At 40.9% G+C, this 21,266-nt stretch overlaps 1 protein-coding gene across 2 annotated transcripts; it reads left to right on the forward strand.

The window, feature by feature from the left end:
• Nucleotides 1-3,194: 3,194 nt before the first annotated feature.
• Nucleotides 3,195-5,697, forward strand: LOC111876403 (serine/threonine-protein kinase STY13). Of its 2 annotated transcripts, none has more exons than XM_023872921.3 (6): nucleotides 3,195-3,761; nucleotides 3,898-4,030; nucleotides 4,103-4,298; nucleotides 4,375-4,499; nucleotides 4,726-4,884; nucleotides 5,053-5,697. In XM_023872921.3, the coding sequence occupies exons 1-6, from the start codon at nucleotides 3,628-3,630 to the stop codon at nucleotides 5,377-5,379; spliced, it is 1,074 nt and encodes a 357-aa protein (XP_023728689.1). In that variant the 5' UTR covers nucleotides 3,195-3,627; the 3' UTR covers nucleotides 5,380-5,697. The 2 variants fall into 2 exon arrangements, with proteins under 2 accessions (XP_023728689.1, XP_023728690.1); XM_023872922.3 differs by having other exon boundaries at nucleotides 3,622-3,757.
• Nucleotides 5,698-21,266: the final 15,569 nt, after the last annotated feature.

Consider the following 21,266-nt stretch of genomic DNA (forward strand, 5'->3'; position numbering starts at 1 on the left):
ACTGACTAGGGTTAGGCATTTGCAACATGCGAAGAGCATCGGGCTGAGAGACGATATTAGTTTTAATAATTAGATAGCTATTTCTGAAACCTGTAAAATGTAATTGACATTTGATGATTAAATAAAAGTTATTATTTATTTATAAGTGAGGTGTTACTATCTTATGTTAATCATTTACTATTGTTTCAATTTTTCATGTTTTGACTTCCAGAATAATTATTTTATTCAAAACTCTCCACAGTCGGTCATACGTTGGAAGTAGGTATTGAATTAAGACTGTCATGAATTTGGCTTGTAAGATTTGTCTAAGGTGCATTAGACATTGCAATGGTTGTTGCAACATTCATGAGTGCTCATAAGGTCTGAGTATTGGATTAAACTCACGCTCACTTGTATCACTTCATGGAATTTATCTCGAGTGATCGTGAGACGATAATTTCATATATCTTCAAACCTAGAGATGTGAGTTGTTGACTATGAGTTGGTTATCCATTGATTGTACGAAAACGCATCAATAACTTGATGTCATAAAACGTGCTTTTGTGCATAATTCAACTAGTAGTCAGTACAAGCATATGAGTCAAAGTTTATTTGTTCCTTCTAGCAATAGAAACGATATTTAGGCCCCTCGATGATTTGGTTTTGACTTATGTGTCGGGCCCGATCAGAACCCAATTGATGTGTTCAATTTAGTTCTATGTCAAGCAAATCAGAGATCGAGAAACAAACTGTCGGACAATAAGTATGACATTGTTCCATGTATTTGTCTGGCTGATATCTTGAGAACAGAGGATTATATGATCATTTATCTAAAATTGCGCTTCATAGTTCAAAGAGTTTTAAAGAGCTACGAGTGCTGGTTGGTTCCTGAAGTTATACTTGCAACTATAGTTATCAGACTTATCCAAGTGGGAGACTGTTGGATAAGGTGTCTAAGTCCGTAACTATATTTGGTGTGAACTTGACCCGACCCGATATGGTCCGTTTGGTTTGCACTTCACCTAACAATTTGTATGGACATACTTTTGAGAATAAGATGTTTATGATTTATTAATATATTATAAGTTATAATATATTAATATGAAATCATATTATTTAATTAGTGTTGATCAAGAATTGATTTTGGAATTAATTTAGTGATCAAAAGAGGCTAATTAAATATGGACTCTTATATATATATATATATATATATATATATATATATATATATATATATATATATATATATATATATGGATTGGGCTACCCGAGCTAATGATAGAGGCAAGAACACTTTCGATACGTCCACCTACTAGACTCACCTTTGGCTTCCCTATCTCTTCTCTAAAGGGGCGCACACTCGAGATTTATTTAGGATGGGCTAAGAGTATATGGAAGTCCATGGAGCTTTTAACCCATGGATCCTAGGTAAATGAAGAGTCATGGGTATTAGGGTTTAACCCTAATCCTCCATAATATATAAAGAGGTCCTTGGTTCTAGAATTGACACTAGTGTGTGTGAGAAACAAGGGTGGGTCGATTTTAGTAAGCATCATATTCTCTCAAGTATTTCCAAGTTGTTTTGGGTGATTTGTGACACCACTTGAGACATCCATACTATTGGTGCTAGGCTCTAAAACTCCAAGCAATCAACTACAAAAGAAAGGTATGTTATTCTACTTAAAGTTTTGTATTACAAGTACCCCATAACATGCTAGTTAGGTTGTAAACCTTAAAAATCAAATTTGCATGTATTTTAGAGAAAACATAGATCCAATGTTTCTAGGGTTGCATATACACCATAGGAGTGTTAGAATGCTTAAAACCCAACAAAAAGGGTAATTAAGGAAATCTTTCATGTTTAGGAGCATGAGTTGGGTTGACATTCGGAGTCAAGGATTTTCAGCTACATTCCAATATTCGAGGTGAGTTACCTTCCTGTATGAGTGGGTCGAAGGCACCAATATCGCCCCACTAGTCGTTGTTATATTAGAGATGATTGTCTGGTATGTCACTATCTGTTATGATTTATGTGATTATTGCTATTTTATTATGTGGTAGTGGTAGGGGTGAAATAGACCCCGTAACCGGTTGGAATACACCGGAGGGTAGGTCGGGCACCCAGATATGCTTGAGAGTATGTTTATGATATGGTAACGGGTGAAATAGACCCCGTAACCGGTTGAAATATACCGGAGGGTAGGTCGGACACCCATATACGCCTGACATGGTAAGCCGAGCACCCTATATATGTCTGACAGGGTAGGTCGGGCACCCATATATGTTTGACAATATGTGATTATGTGGTATGATGGGGAACTCACTAAGTTTTGTGTTTTCGGTTTTCAGTTTTGGTTTCAGATACTTCTTCTTCGAAGGGAAAGGAGTCGGCATGATCGCAGCACATTACACTATGTTTTTCCGCACATAAGATCTTTGGGAGTTATACGTTGATATTGTTTTTTTATGACATGTTTCAATTATTGACATATGGGTTTTGATATGAGATGATACTATGAATGTTTTCAGACAATTAGTTTTATAATTACTTATTTAAAAATGAAATATTTTGCTCTAAATTTTGGGATGTTACATAACCGGTACACTTGTTACTAAAATTTGGATTACTTTTAACTTTTAATAACTGTAGCTTAGAAAATTTAACTTATCATCATTATATTCATATTTTAGTTTATATTTATATGTTTTTTTTATGTAATTTTATATATTTCGAAAGTTTTTATTATTTGCTTGGAAGACTTTTATAAGTAAAAGTTATAGATTTCAACTATTGGCATAAAAATGTCATGTAATTGAAAAAGTATACATTTTTTTGTAAATACTCGATGCAAATGAAAGAAAAATAGTTGGAAGCAAAACCAAGATGTCACTTGACAAAGGAAAAAGAAAGAGAGGTGTGAGAGGAGGGTACGTAATCTGTAATCCCAAACCACCATAGTTCGGAGTTGACGGTGATTTTAATAAATAGTAAAAGAAATAAATTTATTCCAATACTTAATAAGTAATAATAAAGATATTTTCATAAGTATCTCATAAAAATAAATTTTGTAGACACACATAAAGATATAGAATCGAATATCAATCGATTTAAGGGACGACGTATATTAAATCTTGAACCACGTGTCACATAGCCTAGAATTTCCCAGTTTACGCCATCGCTTTTGCCCTTTTCTCACCTAATTATTTTTAATGACTTCAAATAATTCAAACTATTTTGTCTGACAAACACTCCCAATTCCCTTCCTCAATCTCTGCCGATCAACCCCAAATAATGCCTAAAACCTTCAATATACTCCCTTAACTTCAACCACCCATCTGTCTTCTTCTTTCATTCAATCTCTTTTCACCTCTTCAAGTCGCCATTAATATACTCTGATTCTCGGAACAAAGCTCTGCATCAGGTCTCTGGTGTTTGTTTTTTTAATTTCTATAATCTCATTTAGATTCCCTAGTTCTGTATATGATCTTAGGCTTGTGTATGAGTATGATTCTCCTACATTGAAGCTCAATCGTCTTTCCACTAGACTTCTATTGTTGCAGTTGATCCCTTTTTTGCGGGTCTAACTTCAAAATGCAGTCTTAAAAATATTTTTTGTGTTAAATCCTGTACGAGAATTCGGAGATATAATGGGATCTGGAAACGGATTTTACTCGACTAATGAGGAGTTTAATTTGGAAGCAAAGTGGTTAATTGATCCGAAACTTCTTTTTGTCGGTCCAAAGATCGGTGAAGGTGCACATGCCAAAGTCTATGAGGGCAAGTAAGTCTACTTCATCTTGATTTTCTTTTCATTGAAGAAACCACACTTCGCTTGCAATCAATTAAGAAGATGCATATCATATCCTTCAATTTGAGGCATCTGACTTTATTGTTATTGATTTTGTGCATTTTGCCAGGTATAAAAACATGAATGTTGCAATAAAAATTGTAAACAAAGGCGATACACCTGACAGCATTGCAAAAATCCAAGGCCGATTTGTGAGAGAAGTTGCAATGTTATCTAAAGTGCAACACAAGAACTTAGTAAAGGTAGTATGCTCTATAATGCATATTGAATATCAAAATCGTATATCACTGTCCATTTTTTTTTTGTAATCACAGTTTATCGGAGCATGTAAAGAACCAGTGATGGTGGTAGTAACTGAGCTTCTTACTGGTGGAACATTAAGGAAATACATGGTGAATATGCGACCAAAGGGATTGGATAGAAAAGTTGCTATAGGTTTTGCACTTGATATAGCTCGTGCAATGGAGTGCTTACACTCACATGGGATCATTCATCGCGACTTAAAACCAGGTAAGTTTCCTTCACTTGTTCCTATATAAAAACAAATGCAGATGTCTTAAAAATTTTCATTTCTTGTTATTTTCAGAAAATTTGCTGTTAACAGCAGACCACAAAATGGTAAAACTTGCTGACTTTGGTTTGGCCAGAGAAGAAACATTAACGGAAATGATGACTGCAGAAACCGGAACATACCGGTGGATGGCTCCAGAGGTGATATTTCAAATGTTTCGATTTTATAAAATTAAAAAAAAAATCCTATCTTTTCGTTGTTTTCTATATCGTGATTGTGTTGGGAATAATAGATAAATAAGAACACTAAAGAAATCCTACCAAAGCCTTGGACTTCTTTTATAAGCATGGAAGCTGCTTAATTTATTTTAGCCAAATCTCAACAAATTGATTCTCTAAAAAACGGATATTTGTTATGTGATTGTAGCTTTACAGCACTGTAACACTGAGGCAGGGTGAGAAGAAACATTATAACCACAAAGTTGATGCTTACAGCTTTGCAATTGTGTTATGGGAGCTTATACATAATAAGTTACCATTTGAGGGGATGTCAAATCTCCAGGCAGCCTATGCTGCTGCTTTCAAGGTACACACACATCTTTTTTATTTAACTAATTTTTTTTTTTGTTCTGAAAATAAAGAAGATTTATATATATATATATATATATATATATATATATATATATATATATATATATATATATATATATATATATATATATATATATAATTGTTTTTACTCTTTATGATACAGAATGTGAGGCCAAGTGCTGAGGATCTCCCAGAGGATTTGGCTGTAATTGTGACGTCTTGTTGGAAGGAAGATCCAAATGCGCGTCCAAATTTCAGTCAAATAATTCAGATGCTAAATCATTATTTGTCTGCCAATTTGCCACCTGAACCGGGGCCCACGGGTATTCCACCTCGGATTTTTGCTTCTCAAAATGCTGTTTTTTCACCCGATTCCCCTGGCACAAGTACATTAATTCAAAAAACAAAAGAATCTAGTGAAGGAACACAAAAAACAACAATGGAAAATAGCCCCCGAGGTGTTTTTTCGTGTTTTTATAGGTGTTGGTAATGGTGGAATGATGAAAGCTTACTTAAAAGGAGCAAGGAAGATGGAGGAAAAGAGTAAAAAAGTACATGAGTTTAAGTAGTTGGAGGATTATAGATTCTCTTATGATTTTGAACCATTGAAGGTGGTTATTATTGTAAACTAACCAGTATTTATGTAAAAATGTGAAAAGAACATTATGCTTTGCAAGAATGAGCGGTTTTGTGCTAAAAATATGAGACCATTGTGAGTGGTTTTGGTGCATAATTGCTCATTTTTTTGGGTGTGGTGTTCTTTTTGTAATTTTATAATAGTCATGGTTTGTTTATGGTAGAAAACAAATGTAGATGGTTTAAAGAGTCAATAAAGGGTTGATGGTGATGTAAAAATTAGAAATAATAATTATAAGGTCAATCGAGGGGCCCTTTGAACCCCACTCAATTATTAATGTACCAGTCTTTTGTTTATATAAATTAAATATATTAAGGTCGAAAAAGTGTATTATATGTAAACATGCCGACATCAGTTTGTTTTATAGAGTTTAAGTTTTACATTAATTTATAATAGATCAAAAAAAATTAAACGTTGAGCATTGGTGAAAATTTATAAAGTTGTGGTAACTTGGTCATCAAGAATCAAGATGATGGAAGCCCATAGATTATAAAATAAATTACAAATCAGTTTTTGAATCTAACTTTAAATTTGTGTGCAAAAAACGAGATATGATCTAAATATGCTAAAAAGAAATTAATGTGCACGTAAAGTTATGCGCACGCACACATTCTTCCAAGTATAAAAACAATTGTTTATAGATATTAAATATAAGGAAATTAACTACATTAATAATGTAAATTTGTCCCTTGTTGATTCTATTTTATGGATTATGGATATGGATGATTTGGAAGGCGCCCATTGGAATTATCTTCAGAAATGAAAAGCAATCAGTTATGCTTTTAGGTGATGATATTAGTATTAACATCTTCAATTGGATTAAAAACGTGTCTAAATTTTGTAATATTGATCGGTCTTTATGGTGTGTATCTTTATTGAATTTTTCTTGTATTTAACTTGAGCTTCTCACTTAAGTCCCTTTTTGTGCTAATATATTTGATTGTCGTTCAAAAAAATATGTAAATTTAAAGGAAATAGCCAAAAGAAAAACAACTACAAATTTGGGTATTTGGGACCAACAATTTTTTTTTCTCGACAATACATTATAGACTGAAATTCCTGATTTTTGGCTAAAATTTCGGATTTCGAAAAAAAAAACACTAGAGTTTTTAAGAACAAATCTGAAATCTGATGAATATATTCTAAAGTTTCAAGATAAAAAATTGTATTTTTCCTAAAACCTAGCAAAAAGTCAAACAAACATGGTAAATTGAGAGTATTTATGATATAAGAGCTTAAAATCAGACTTTTAATTGAAAAACCGTGATATTAAACACTTCAAAATAGATACGAACAAATCATAAGCTTATAAATACGAACAAATATTGAAACATAGTGCTATTCATATTTAGGATGTTAAAAAGGGGTAGCAGTAGCATTAACTAAGGAGCTAGCTTTCATGGGGATCTTCCACCTCAATCAGGTGAGTGTATAGTTACTTTCATAAACATGATTTAATACAGATATTTATTAAAAATATTAAATATCGATTGACAGTTTATCTATGAATTTTGTGCTTATTGTCTGAAATATGTGTTAGATGTATACTTGATGACATACGTTGTGCGCACCAGATATGGTTATGTATATATAATATTATTACGTGATAATAATAATAAGACAAAAATGCAAATTTGGTCATTGTGGTTTGCAAAAATCTTTGGATGGGGTCCAAAAAGTTTCCAGCTTGCACCGAAGGTCCAAAATCAAGGTTTTCCTGGGTTTTAGTCCATTCCGTCTTAGTTCGTTTGTTTGGAGCCGTTAGGGCCATCACGTGCCCTCCATGTGAGGGCATTTTGGTCCTTTTGCTTCCTTATTTTAAATAATATCATATTTCTCTTTTATATACATACTCATACACAATACCCTTCATCTTCTTCATTTTGATTTACAGAGAAGCAACAACAAAATGTCTTCTTCTTCTTCGTCTCTCATCTACTTCTACTGTTACGAGCTTTAAAAATGGTGCTCTGCTTCTGTGGGAATGTTGCTATTGTGAGAACCTCATGGACCTCACAAAACTCTTGTCGTCATTTCTATGCATGCCCTAAAATGGTAAGCAAACTCATATTAGGTTATGTTATTTCGTAGTTATGCAATAACTCTTCTACTTTAATGTATTTTTGTAGGGATCCAGATGTGGATTTTTGGGGTGGGTCGATCCCCCTATATGTCAAAGATCAATTGTTATCATACCATGACTGTTGAGAACAATGAATAGGTATGAGGTTGAAGTGGGTCAGCTGAAGATGTACTTGCTTGCCTCGTGGACCTTGTTTCTGTTGTGTGTGTTGTTTTGGAATTAGGAATTAGAAGTTAGGGTTTTTTTGTTGGTAATAACCACCTAAAAATGTTGTCTTTTGGTGCTAGAAGGTTTAATGGTGGTTTATATATGTTGTAAGTGTTGTCTTCTAGATCATTGGATATGTAATGCTTTTATCACAAATGGAAGTGTAATGGTTTTATCTTTATATGAATATGAATTTGTAAAGGTTTTATCTTGACATGAATATGCAATTGTAATGGTTTTTGTCTTCACTTGAATATGCAATTGTAATGGTTTGACATGCATATATTGAGTTCATTGCCATAACATGTTACATGCTTTTATAAGAGAAAATAAAGCAATAACAAAGTACATTACCAAAAGGGCACCAAAAAAGGTTACATGCATATATTGAGTTACATACCATAATAAATTAATGCCAAAACACAATCATTACCAAAAAAAAGGGCATTAAAGTACATTACCAAAAAATGTTAATTACATTGTTACATAAAAGGGCATCAAAGTACATTACCAAAAGGGCAACAAAAAAGGCATCAATGTACCAAAAAAGGGCATTAAAGTATACAATCATTACCAAATAAACTAAAGTGCATTAGCAAGTCTTAACTAACATAAACAACTAAAGTACTTGAACATCAATTCATATATTGGCCCTTACAGGTCCTAACATTGTGCCCCTTGTGCTTACACTTACTACATGTCACAGCCAAAAACTTCCTGCTCAGCTTTTGAGTTTCATTATCATTCTGACTTTGACTGTTTTCTTGGCTCTTACGTTGCTGAATTTCAATCCCTTCCTTTACTGTAATCCTCCTTTTCTTTTTTGGCCTGCCTATAACTTTGTTGTGTGGTGGAGGGACAAGAGTTGTTGGGTAGTCACTTTTACGCCACATAGCTCTACCTTTGATAGGCTCCACCTTGAAGGAGTACATCTTTTTCCATGTATCAAGCCAATACACCTTATACGCATAAGTATATAGTTCTCCCACATTTTTAGCATTGTCTGCATTTCATTTAGGGTTGCAATTGCATGCTTGCATGGAATTCCAATAAGCTCCCACTTTCTACAAGTACACTTGTAACACCCAAAGTTTTGAAGGCCAAGAAAGGAAAGAAAACACTAGTTTTTAGGGGCGACTCGGCGAGTCTAAGGAGGAACTTGGCGAGTCCGAGCGGGATCCGGGTCGAGGTGTAAGTGACCAACTCGGCGAGTCGGCCAAGTGGACTCGGCGAGTCTGGTCTGTGCGAGGAAAACCCTAAATCCAGGACTTTGGGCGCTATTTAAGCTCCTTATTCTCTCCATTAGGGTTCCTTAGAGCCTCCCTCATTCAGAAAGTGAACCCTGAGTCTCCATTGTTGTGCATTCAAGCTTCCAAGCCATTTTTGGGAGAATTGAAGGAAGAAGAAAGGGGGGAATCAGTAAAGCTTCAAGGATTGGCTTCAGATCTGGATTTTGTGGAGCCCTTCTGAGATATTGAAGGTAATAAGTCGTCTCTCTCCTTTAGATCTTCCATGGTTGTGAGATTTGGGGCTTTTAAGCCATGGTTTGTCACCCATTCGAGTTAGAAGCCGGATCTGGAGTTGCTACTTCAGATCCAAGTGTGTTATGGACTAGAGAAGCATAAAGTATCAGCCCTTGAGTCAATGTTGAAGCCCCTTGGCCCTAAACCCTAGTTTATGGTGTATTTTGCTTAGATCTCCTTCTCTACACGTAAAGTTTGTAACTTCACGTGAGGAATAGGCTTGGGAAGGGTAGATCTACAGATTTGAGTCCCTGCATGACTCAAAAGTCCTCTGCATGTATGGAGGACCGTATGGACTCGGCGAGTCCTTTGAGTGGACTCGGCGAGTAGCTTGAAGATGAGGAGGAACTCGACGAGTGGGATGAACAGCTCGTCGAGTCGGATGAAGTTGGGCATGAACTCGGCAAATTGGCGAGTCAGGTCGGGAAACCCCAAACCCTTCGAGTTTAGACTCGAATCAGTGAGTCGATTAGAGACTCGGTAAGTTGGACAGGTCAGGACTCGGAAATCGGTAGACTCGGCAAGTCATGGACTGACTCGGCGAGTAGAGTCGTGGGTGGAAGGACTCTGGACTTCTTATGAACTCGACGAGTCGGTAGGGTGACTCGACGAGTAGGGTTGACCTGGAAGGTTGACTTTGACTTCAACCTGAGTTGACTTAGTTGACTTTCGGGAGATAGTTAGACTAAGTGTTGCATTGATATTGGTAGCTCGGGGAGCTAGTGGAGCAGGAGTTCAGAGAGTTGTCGGTCAGCAGTCAGAGGATTATCAGCAGGGTTCAGCAGTGCGAGGTGAGTCTCCTCACTGTTTGTATGGTTCTAAGGCACCAATGCCGGCCCATTTAGAATACGCATGAAAGACCAGGGGCGGCTCCTGGCACACAGTATGTTATTATGGATGATAGGAAGACCCGGGGGTTAGCCCTAGGCAATATGTATGAAAGACCGGGAGGTGGCTCCTGGCGCATTGTATGTTATTATATATGAAAGACCAGGAGGTGGCTTCTGGCACACTGTATGTTGTTTAGCTAAGTAAAGTAGTATGTACGGTTTTATTTGTGATACTTGCATAGAAGACCAGGGGGTGGCCCTTGGCACATGTCTGTAAGACCCAGGGAGCGGCCCAGGATTGACCAGGAAGACCACGCGCGGCCCGTGGCATAATGGCAAGACTATGTTTGGCACATAGCACCTTACTTGATTATGGATAAGTCGGTTCTTGGTTATGAATGGTTTGTATGGTATGTGGTATCTGGGGAACTCACTAAGTTTCGTGCTTACGGTTTTCAGTTTTGGTTTCAGGTACTTCCGGTAGCAGATAATGGAGCTCGGGATGATCGCATGGCACACACCATAAATTAGTCAGCCTGGGAATGTTTTACACTGATAATGAACGTGTGTTTTGAAAACTAATACTCTGTTTATGTTTTGAAATGATGATTTTACCTTAAGTAATATTTTATTAAAAGAAATTTTTAGTCTTGAATTTTGGGACGTTACAAGTTGGTATCAGAGCCTTGGTTTGAGGGATTCGGACATGCTCTCGGGCGCGTCTGAACTCAAACTGAGGAATTGGTATAAAAGTTTTCAAATGAAAAGACAGTTTTGTAAAAAGAGAGTTTTGAGAAAGGAAACGCTTTTAGAAAAGCAAAAAGAATTCAGAAAGAAAAGAACTTTGAAAAGAGAAAAGAGGTGTGGTGCATGCAATCAGCCGAGCTCAAGTAAGTACCCAAAAAAAATACCCATACAAGTTTATGTTATGATTATCAGTTGATAGAACAACATGCTAGATTAGGACTAAGGATCTAGGAATGATGCCTTATGTGCCTATTATATGTGTTTGACTTGCATGATAGTGCTGATTAGACAGTAGTAGGATAGTCTGTTTAGGTTATGCCTGAGTTATGAGTTTGTGTCGCATGCTAGTTCAGATTTTTGCTATGTGTGTATGATTGCTTGAGTATGTTGTGGTTAGATTTTCCCCTTGTCTGAATGCTGCTTGCTTTGTGCATTGTGGGATTTTGAGTGATGGGAGTTAGCCATTAAGTGGATACGCCATGTCACATGTGATCAGGGTTGAATAATCTCAGAGTGGTGGATTTGGCCCTATTGCGCAAATCTCGTCTGAGTCTAACCGTTGTAGGGACGAGTCTTTTACTCGAAGGATTATCTGAGCCTCGTCACATGTGATGGTATCCAGGTGATGGCTAATTGGCATCGCGAGGAAGCCTTCAGCAGCTGAGGACTGGTTCGAGTTGAGCCAGAGGTTTCCCTAGGGTCAGCCTAGGATGAGGTAGTGCTGGAAGCAAAAGTAGTAGAAAGAGACCTGGTGGAGTCGAAGTAGTTCCTGAGGAAAGTACGAATAGATGTGGAAGGTTGTAACGACCAAAATTTCAAAACAATTAAAACTTTTCAAAAACCACCCATTTTAATAACGTTGTTACAAAAAGGTTTTCAATACATTATTTAATAGAGTATTTTTCCCAGGTTCAAATCATAAAACACCAACACGGGGAACGGTACGATCACGCCTTTGCCTTGCCACAGACTCCTGAGAACCTGAAAACATAAAACCACAACTGTAAGCCCGAAATCTTAGTGAGATACCCCCAAAATACCAACCACATATACGCCCTTCCAGGCCACAACCTTCCGGTCCAAAACATATCGCCTTCCGACCCATAACATATTGCCTTCCGGCCCATAACACATCGCCTTCCGGCCCATAACATATTACCTTCCGGCCCATAACATATCGCCTTCCGGCCCATAACATAAAATGCCCACATAACATAACAGATCATAGAACAGCCATACATATCGGGTCAAACCCCAGACCAAGCAACTGTGCACATAACATATAATCATACAACAGATCACAGTCAGCAAATCGATCAACATATCATTACCCTAACCAAGATACCGGCCTAACCGGACACTAGCATAACATCACCCTACGAATCAGTCAACATACTAATTACACACATACGCCTTTCCAGGCCATGACCTTCCGGTCCACATCGCAATGCCTTCCGGCCCACAACATGTAATGCCTTCCGGACCACAACATATAATGCCTTCCGGCTCATATTCCGCAATATTATAACAACAGACACTACCCGGATTTCCATCCGATAAAGGGGTCGGCCTTGGTGCTGTAGACCCTATAGATATAGTGAGGATAACTCACCTCGAATCTGCCGACTGAACGGACAACCCAAGCTGCTCCGATCACTGATACGATCCCCACCTCTGGACAGCCACCAATACACTGAACTCAAACAATAAACAACAATTACCAAAATACCCCTGGAAACCACTGGTCAACCCTTGGTCAAAGACAAGGTCAAAGTCAACCCCTGACTGACCCTACTCGCCGAGTCAACCCGATGACTCGCCGAGTTCCCATACTCAGAACTTCACTCAGTCCGCGACCTAACTCGCCGAGTCACCCCGAGACTCGCCGAGTCCCACAACTTCTGAGTCCTCTCGCACACAACTCACCGAGTCATCCCTTGACTCACCGATTCTCGACTCATCCAGAGAAGATCGGAACTCTTCGACAAGACTCACCGAGTCCAGGAACAGACTCGCCGAGTCTATGGCTATCTTCAACCTACTCGCCGAGTTGTTCATACAACTCGTCGAGTTTCAGGCCATCTTCATCCAACTCGCCGAGTTGTTCTTCCAACTCACCGAGTTCCGGCTCATCTTCTAACAACTCGTCGAGTACACCCGTGTGACTCGCCGAGTACCACCGGTCTGAATCCAAACAGAAGCAATCCAAGCCATGCAATTGATCCAAAACATAGATCTAGCTTCCTACAACCCCTTCATCACGTAAAGTGGCAAACTTTACGTGAATCCAACGAGATCTAGGCTCTTTGCACTTAGGTTTAGGGTTTGGGACATGAAAGCTTCACTAAACACTCCAACCTAGGGACTTTCATGCTCTCTGATTCTTCTCCATTCCAGATCTGAGGTAGCAACCTCAGATCTAACCTCTAGACTTCCAATTACATCCATAGGCAAGTTCCCACAAACCCCAAAATGAAGAAACAACATAACAATAGCCCAAGAACGAGATATTACCTCCAATGGATGCCCCAACTGCAATGTAATTCGAATCCAAGCAAAGCCCCTTGCTCCAAGCCTTCGATCTTTCAAAATTCCTTCAATAATTACTTCTCCAAGCTCCAATCCACTCAACAATGGTGCTTCTCCGTGATTTAGGGTTTTCTGGGGCTCAAGGGGTGATAAAGAGGCTGGGAGGAAAACATAATGTTCTTTATATAGGGCTCAACCCCAAGAATTAGGGTTTTCTCCAATCAACGCCTACTCGCCGAGTCCTCCTCACCGACTCGCCGAGTCGGCTACTTAGTACGCGACCCAGTCGCGACTCTACTCGCCGAGTCACTCTTTCACAACTTACTCTTTTAGTCCTTCAACTCTACTCTTGATATTTCAGGATGTTACAATTCTCCCCCACTTAAATTAGGCTTCGTCCTCGAAGCTTACAGCAACTCAACTCCAGAAATACTCCCACAACGTGCCACCTGGCCTTGATCGGACCAGGTCTCACAAGGTATACCCATCGAAACTCGAACACACTTTCCCTTTCATTACGGTGTCCTGACCACCGTCTCGAATCGGGCACTGGCTGTACCCTCTGATAATCACACCTAATATCCGAGAATTACCCAAGATGCAACTCTGCTCCAAATCTCAACAATCACTCGACCCATAAGGGCTAGAAAACCCTGAACCATCGAATCCCCGATCCGAATGCCACTCTATCCATTCCGTGACGACGGAGTGACCCATTCTCAATCTCGGAGCAACTCTCACGAGTTCTCCTTTTGCAACCGCATACACGTGCTGAACTAGCTCCTACACCCTCAGGTTGGGAAAACCTGACGCACTGATAATACCCTCAAACATTCCCCAGGATGAACCACTAATATACACCCCATACCCTGATCAGAATCATACTGAGAGTTCAAGACTCTCTCTCTCCCTGCATCCCTTCCGAGCCTCATGGCTCTACACTTGCGGATTTTCCCTCCGCGACCTCAGCAGACATTCCAAACCGGGTGAGCTTCTAATCCACTGCCGCAAACACGCTGCTCAATAACCATACTCGAATTGCTTTAATCATAACTCTGCTCTGCCGCTTTCACTTCCGTGAACTTGCACTCCCTCTCGGAGTTACACGCTGCTCAATAACCATACTTGAATTGCTTTAATCATACTCGAATTATGTGATTTATGTGTTTATTTTCTTATTTAATGAATTAAGAATAAAAAAATAAGCGTCAAAAGTAAAGTATGAGATAAGTCCGATATCTTTACATAAAGTTGTAGTGGTCGAAACAAGGATTCCGGAGATATAAGGAATGCCAAAATCCGAGTTATAACGAAGAAGTTATGACCTGTCGAAGTTTCGCGACAGAACCGGCACGACCCAGCGCGACGTAAATAGTGAATTTAAGGTAGATAGATAACTATCCTTAGTGATCTAAATGAGAATTGAAGATCTCATCGATAGTAGTGCATCGACGGAAAGACAGACGGAATCGGAGTTCAGATGAAGGAGTTATGAATTTCGAACGGAGTTTTCCTGTCCCGGCCTACTAAAGATAATATATAAGTAATATACTTATAATATATTAAAAATAAAGTCAAAATTAGCCAATGGAGTCTAAACGAGAGTTGTAGAGCATAATCTCACCTTCGCGGAGATATAAAGAACGTCGAAAACGGAGTTCGTATGCGAAAGTTATGAATTTCTGAAGTTCGGGGCGCGAAACCCCAAAACTGTCAGAGCCCACGACGTGGCAAGCAGTGCCACGACGTGGCAAGTGTCCTGTCACCTCCGGAAGGCCCCCAGATGCAACTTGGGATGACGCATGCAGTGACGACCAAGCCCACGACGTGGAACAAGGTTGCCACGACGTGGCAAGGGCCAAATTTGCCCTATAAATAGATTTGAAGGGCCAGCCGTTTATGGTTGCTATTTTCTCTCTTCTCTCTCCCGTTTTACATCGTTTTGCGTGCCAGAAGTACCCTGAAGCCCCGGTAATATCCCCGAGACCCGAAGCAAGTCCCGAGATCCCGAAGATCCCGAGAAGTGCGATTCCCGAGTCGAAGCTCTGCCCGCAAGAAGTTCGATTTTTGTAGAGATCTTCCAGATCTGCTGAGGATTACTACTTCTGCAAGTCGTAGTGCTGTCCGATCATCTTCTGATCAAGTGAGTGTATAGTCCCTTTTCAATACGCGATATTATACAAGTAATTTTTAAACGTATTTAAGAATACGGGATGTGAGTGTGTAGTTATTTTCTCTCCAACGCAATATTATGAAGTATTTAATATAAAATACGTGCTACGTGTATATATTTTGTGGTTATATGTGTGAATGTATATTCTCTATGAAATACGTGTTACGTGTGTATGCCTCATCTGTTATGTGGAATATGTATTGATTAAAACATGGTATACAGGTTTTTTAAACAGCGTATAAAAATGTATATTTTTATCTACTAATATGTTGGGTAGAACATGGGTAGATAATTGGTGTGTAATAAACAGATGAGAGGCCTCGGTGTTATTGGTGTTATTCTAGTCATTCAGCAGAGTATGGATGACGACCACAGACTATTCTAGACTGTCCTGTGGAACACTAGCAGGCTCATTACCTGTAGGTGTTGTGAACGACGTGTTCACCGGTGTACTCTATCCCCCACATGGTTGCCTTTAGGACACTTATTGTTGAGGAAGCCCCTCTGCAGTAATGTCCGTCTCGATGAAAATTCTGAAATAAGTTCCTTATAATAGACGTTATTTGTAGGAACGTAAGGTGAGGATAACGGGAATGGGTAATCGGGTTTATTGTTGATTGTTGTAATTTAATATAATTATTGTGGGTTTGAAAACCCTATATGCTCACCAGGATCCCAAGCCCGACCCACTCAGTTTAATTGTATTACAGGAAGTGACGCAGGAGCTTAAGATGGGCGAATCATCAAGTCATTTTTGTTTACAAGTCTGCATATGTATATATTTGTTGAACGACTTGTAATATCATCGTTGATGCTTTATGATCTGTATCGGAACATGACATCCCGACTTTTGATTTTGAAATGAATTCATATTTCTATATGAAATGTTTTGATAAATATCTATCTTATCATGTTTTGTTTTTGGGAACAAATTCCGCATCTCTTTTAAAAATCAAATGGATTTACTCTGAAAATGTTTTAAAAAGCATAAATGAAATCGGTCTTTTCTGGCCGAGATTTTGGGGATGTCATAGAGCCTCAGTCGTCGAGGCTATGACCTGGTCAGACTTCGTGACCAGGTTTAGGGCGGTGTTTGCGCCGGCAGTGGAGCTTCAGCAGCTGGCCAGAGAATTCCTAGACATGAGACAGACGACATAGTCGATGGCGGAGATTACCGCCAAGTTTCGGGAGAGAGCCCTATTAGTTCCTCAGTATGCAGGGGATGATGAGATGCAGAGGACCCGCTATCATGACATGTTGAGAGCGGAGATTCGGGAGCATGTCAGCTTCTCGGCATGCCCGACCCTGGACTCTATGATTTTCAGAGCTAGGGAGAGGGAGATCGATCTGGAGCACATTGCGAAGAGGAAGTCAGATCAGACATTCACTTTGGAGGGTCCCGAGAAGAGACCCAAGACTTCAGATCAGCGATTAGTGGGTCGGCATGGCCGAAGTCAGTGCATCACATACGGGAAACCGCACGAGGGAGTGTGTCGTTCCAGGGGTTCCGGCTGCTACAAGTGTGGCGGTGATGGTCACGTCAGCAGGGACTGCCCACTGGGGGCAAACCCATTATGTTTTCACTGCAATCAGGTGGGCCACAAGAGGATCAACTGCCCGACGATGAGGGGAGGATCAGGGAGTGCGCCTGCCCTAACGACTATGAGGTTTACGGATGGGCGAGAGGGTAGTGCCTTGCAGTGACAGATGCGAAAGATCTGGATTACAGCAAGGAATGTTGTAGGTACGTATCTATGGCTATTTTCATTCCTATGTGAATTAGGGAAGTTCTTACCCTGGACTTAGGCGATTTTATGTATGATTTGTCTCTCTGCTTGTATTTGGATTGTATTTTGGAATTGTCATATGCCAATTGCATACCAGGAGCTATTAGTAGCTAGTGTAGGTCATCTTTCACTTCGGGTTCGAAGTGTCCGGTATCATCTCGGTTACGGCTGAAAATGGTTCGGGAGTGGTCAGCCACCATCATCAGGGTTTGATGGTTCTGATCTGGGTGTTCGGGATGGCTTTCGGAAGCATCAAGGAAAGTGGCTTATCACCAAGGAGTCTGTGCCCAGTTATTCAGACTATAAGGACAGTAGTCAGAGCTTAGGGGATTATTTTTTTAGCATCAGGGATGCGGGAGGTGTTCATCTAGTATTCTGTAATCATACGGTAGTTGGAGTGGGCTAGAGGCGGATCGCTAGCAGGGATAGGGCGATGGTGGTTATCATGCCTATCGAGTAAGGAAGGAAGGAATGGAAATCTTCGGGTTTTCGCAGGAAGTAAGGACTTAGCTGAGGCTAAGTGGGGGAGAAACAATCAGGTTATGGAAATAGAAGGGGTTTTGAAACTAGGATAAGTTTTGCTCTCCTGTTAGGAAGAAAGACGGCTCAGGTGACTGTATGATTGGAGGATAGTGTAAATTGGAAGTTGGGAAAACTTGCCAATTGTGAGACCTCATTCTTGAAATTTCTGGTCGCGGATTACATAGGAATCGGTTGGGAGTTCCATTTGGGACATGAGTACCACTTGGGAGTACTCGATTGTGCTGTATGATCAACTATGGGCTAGTCGTAGCATCCACTAGCAGCTAGTCGGTGTGGAAAGGTGTTGTCAGACTGCCGGATGGTCGTAGCATTCACCAGTGACTAAATAGCAAGAGAAGAATATTAAGACTGCGGTGTGGTCCGTAGCAATCGTATGCGAGGATGATTCGTAAGACTGTGGTGTGGCCCGTAGCATTAGATTAGACTGCGGTGTCGCCCGTAGCATTAGATTAGCAAGACTGTGGTGCGGCCCGCAGCAATCGTATGAGAGCATGGTTAGGCTATGGTGTGGCCCGTAGCGCTGGTTTAGTAAGACTGCGGTGTGGTCCGTAGCATTAGATTAGTAAGACTGCGGTGTGGCCCGTAGCATTGGATTAGCAAGACTGCGGTGCGTCCCGCAGCAATCGTATGGGAGTAGGGTTAGGATGCGGTGTGGCCCGTAGCATTAGATTAGTAAGACTGCGGTGTGGCCCGTAGCATTGGATTAGCAAGACTGCGGTGCGGCCCGCAGCAATCGTATGGGAGTAGGGTTAGGCTACGGTGTGGCCCGTAGCATTGGTTTAGCAAGACTACGGGGTGGCCCATAGCCTTCATTTGTCCCTATTCGTTAGAGCGAATGTGTCAGGTGTATGATTTAGTGGCAGAATGGATTGAGCGGTTATTGGTGAAGTTTCTTCGAAAGTCGCTGGGAGCGACTAGGAGTTGAGTTGGGGATAGTGACCGGTGGGGGCCGGTCATCCAGATATTGGTAGATTGGTAGGGACCAGGGTGGTCTCAGTTCATCCAGAAGGCAGATAAGGAATAGCAAAAATTTCCAGCCAGTAGCAGTGCCGACAAGCGGTCTATGGTGAAATTCAGGTAGTTGGTCGTGGGGTGCTCGACACCAATTATAGTAGAAAGAATGCCCAGTAGATACTGGCGATAATGACCCATACTGGAAGTAATGGGAGTAATGGATTTGGTGAAGATAGGATCTTCACAGTGGCAAGGGAGATAGTTGTTTTGGGGCATCACCTTGGGAAGGCAAGGGAATCGCTTGAGGAGAGAAGGGGTGAATCCCTATGGGTTCAGTTGCAGTACTCGGAGAGTACCAAAAGGTTGTCGGCTGAGTAAGTTGTGTTTCCAGAATGATCAGGGTCAGAGTTGACCCGAAATGATTATCCGCAAGGATTTGTGTTAGTCGGAATGACCAAGCGGGAGGCCAGCGAAGGTAGGCAGCTGGTGTTGGATTAATTGGTGACTTATTGGAGGCAGATCGCAGGCGGTGGGCCATAGCAAACTTCGAGGGCGAAGTTTTGTTTAAGTGGGGGAGAGTTGTAACACCCAAAGTTTTGAAGGCCAAGAAAGGAAAGAAAACCCTAGTTTTTAGGGGCGACTCGGCGAGTCTAAGGAGGAACTCGGCGAGTCCGAGCGGGATCCGGGTCGAGGTGTAAGTGACCAACTCGGCGAGTCGGCCAAGTGGACTCGGCGAGTCTGGTATGTGCGAGGAAAACCCTAAATCCAGGACTTTGGGCGCTATTTAAGCTCCTTATTCTCTCCATTAGGGTTCCTTAGAGCCTCCCTCATTCAGAAAGTGAACCCTAAGTCTCCATTGTTGTGCATTCAAGCTTCCAAGCCATTTTTGGGTGAATTGAAGGAAGAAGAAAGGGGGGAATCAGTGAAGCTTTAAGGATTGGCTTCAAATCTGGATTTTGTGGATCCCTTCTGAGATATTGAAGGTAATAAGTCGTCTCTCTCCTTTAGATCTTCCATGGTTGTGAGATTTGGGGCTTTTAAGCCATGGTTTGTCACCCATTCGAGTTAGAAGCCGAATCTGGAGTTGCTACTTCAGATCCAAGTGTGTTATGGACTAGAGAAGCATAAAGTATCAGCCCTTGAGTCAATGTTGAAGCCCCTTGGCCCTAAACCCTAGTTTATGGTGTATTTTGCTTAGATCTCCTTCTCTACACGTAAAGTTTGCAACTTTACGTGAGGAATAGGCTTGGGAAGGGTAGATCTACAAATTTGAGTCCCTGCATGACTCAAAAGTCCTCTACATGTATGGAGGACCGGATGGACTCGGTGAGTCCTTTGAGTGGACTCGGCGAGTAGCTTGAAGATGAGGAGGAACTCGACGAGTGGGATGAACAGCTCGTCGAGTCTGATGAAGTTGGGCATGAACTCGGCGAGTTGTAAGAACAACTCGGCAAGTTGGATGAAGATTGTCTTGGACTCGGCGAGTCTGTTCTTGGACTCGGCGAGTCAAGTCGCGAAACCCCAAACCCTTCGAGTCTAGACTCGAATTAGTGAGTCGATTAGAGACTTGGTGAGTTGGACAGGTCAGGACTCGGAAATCGGTAGACTCAGCGAGTCATGGACTGACTCGGCGAGTAGAGTCGCGAGTGGAAGGACTCTGGACTTCTTATGAACTCGGCGAGTCAGTAGGGTGATTCGACGAGTAGGGTTAACCTGGAAGGTTGACTTTGACCAGGACTTTGACTTCGACCTGAGTTGACTTAGTTGATTTTCGGGAGATAGTTAGACTAAGTGTTGCATTGATATTGGTAGCTCAGGGAGCTAGTGGAGCAGGAGTTTAGAGAGTTGTCGGTCAGCAGTCAGAGGATTATCAGCAGGGTTCAGCAGTGCGAGGTGAGTCTCCTCACTGTTTGTATGGGTCTAAGGCACCAATGCCGACCCATTTAGAATACGCATGAAAGACCAGGGAGCGGCTCCTGGCACACAGTATGTTATTATGGATGATAGGAAGACCCGGGGGTTAGCCCTAGGCAATATGTATGAAAGACCGAGAGGTGGCTCCTGGCGCATTGTATGCTATTATATATGAAATACCAGGAGGTGGCTTTTGGCACACTGTATGTTGTTTAGCTAAGTAAAGTAGTATGTACGGTTGTCTTTGTGATACTTGCATAGAAGACCAGGGGGTGGCCCTTGTCACATGTCTGTAAGACCAGGGGGTGGCCCTTGGCACATGTCTGTAAGACCCAGGGAGCGGCCCAGGCTTGACCAAGAAGACCACGCGCGGCCCGTGGCATAATGGCAAGACTATGTTTGGCACATAGCACCTTACTTGATTATGGATAAGTCGATTCTTGGTTATGA

This window comes from Lactuca sativa, chromosome 2 (assembly GCF_002870075.4).
Source record: "Lactuca sativa cultivar Salinas chromosome 2, Lsat_Salinas_v11, whole genome shotgun sequence".
NCBI classification, from domain to species: Eukaryota; Viridiplantae; Streptophyta; class Magnoliopsida; order Asterales; family Asteraceae; genus Lactuca; species Lactuca sativa.

Bases quoted from the DNA above. Each gene is read 5' to 3' on its own strand.
- LOC111876403 (XM_023872921.3), top strand. From the start codon at position 3,628: ATGGGATCTGGAAACGGATTTTACTCGACTAATGAGGAGTTTAATTTG. The intron at 3,762-3,897 runs GTAAGTCTACTT...GCATTTTGCCAG, and splicing joins GCCAAAGTCTATGAGGGCAA to GTATAAAAACATGAATGTTG. The intron at 4,299-4,374 runs GTAAGTTTCCTT...TGTTATTTTCAG, and splicing joins TCATCGCGACTTAAAACCAG to AAAATTTGCTGTTAACAGCA.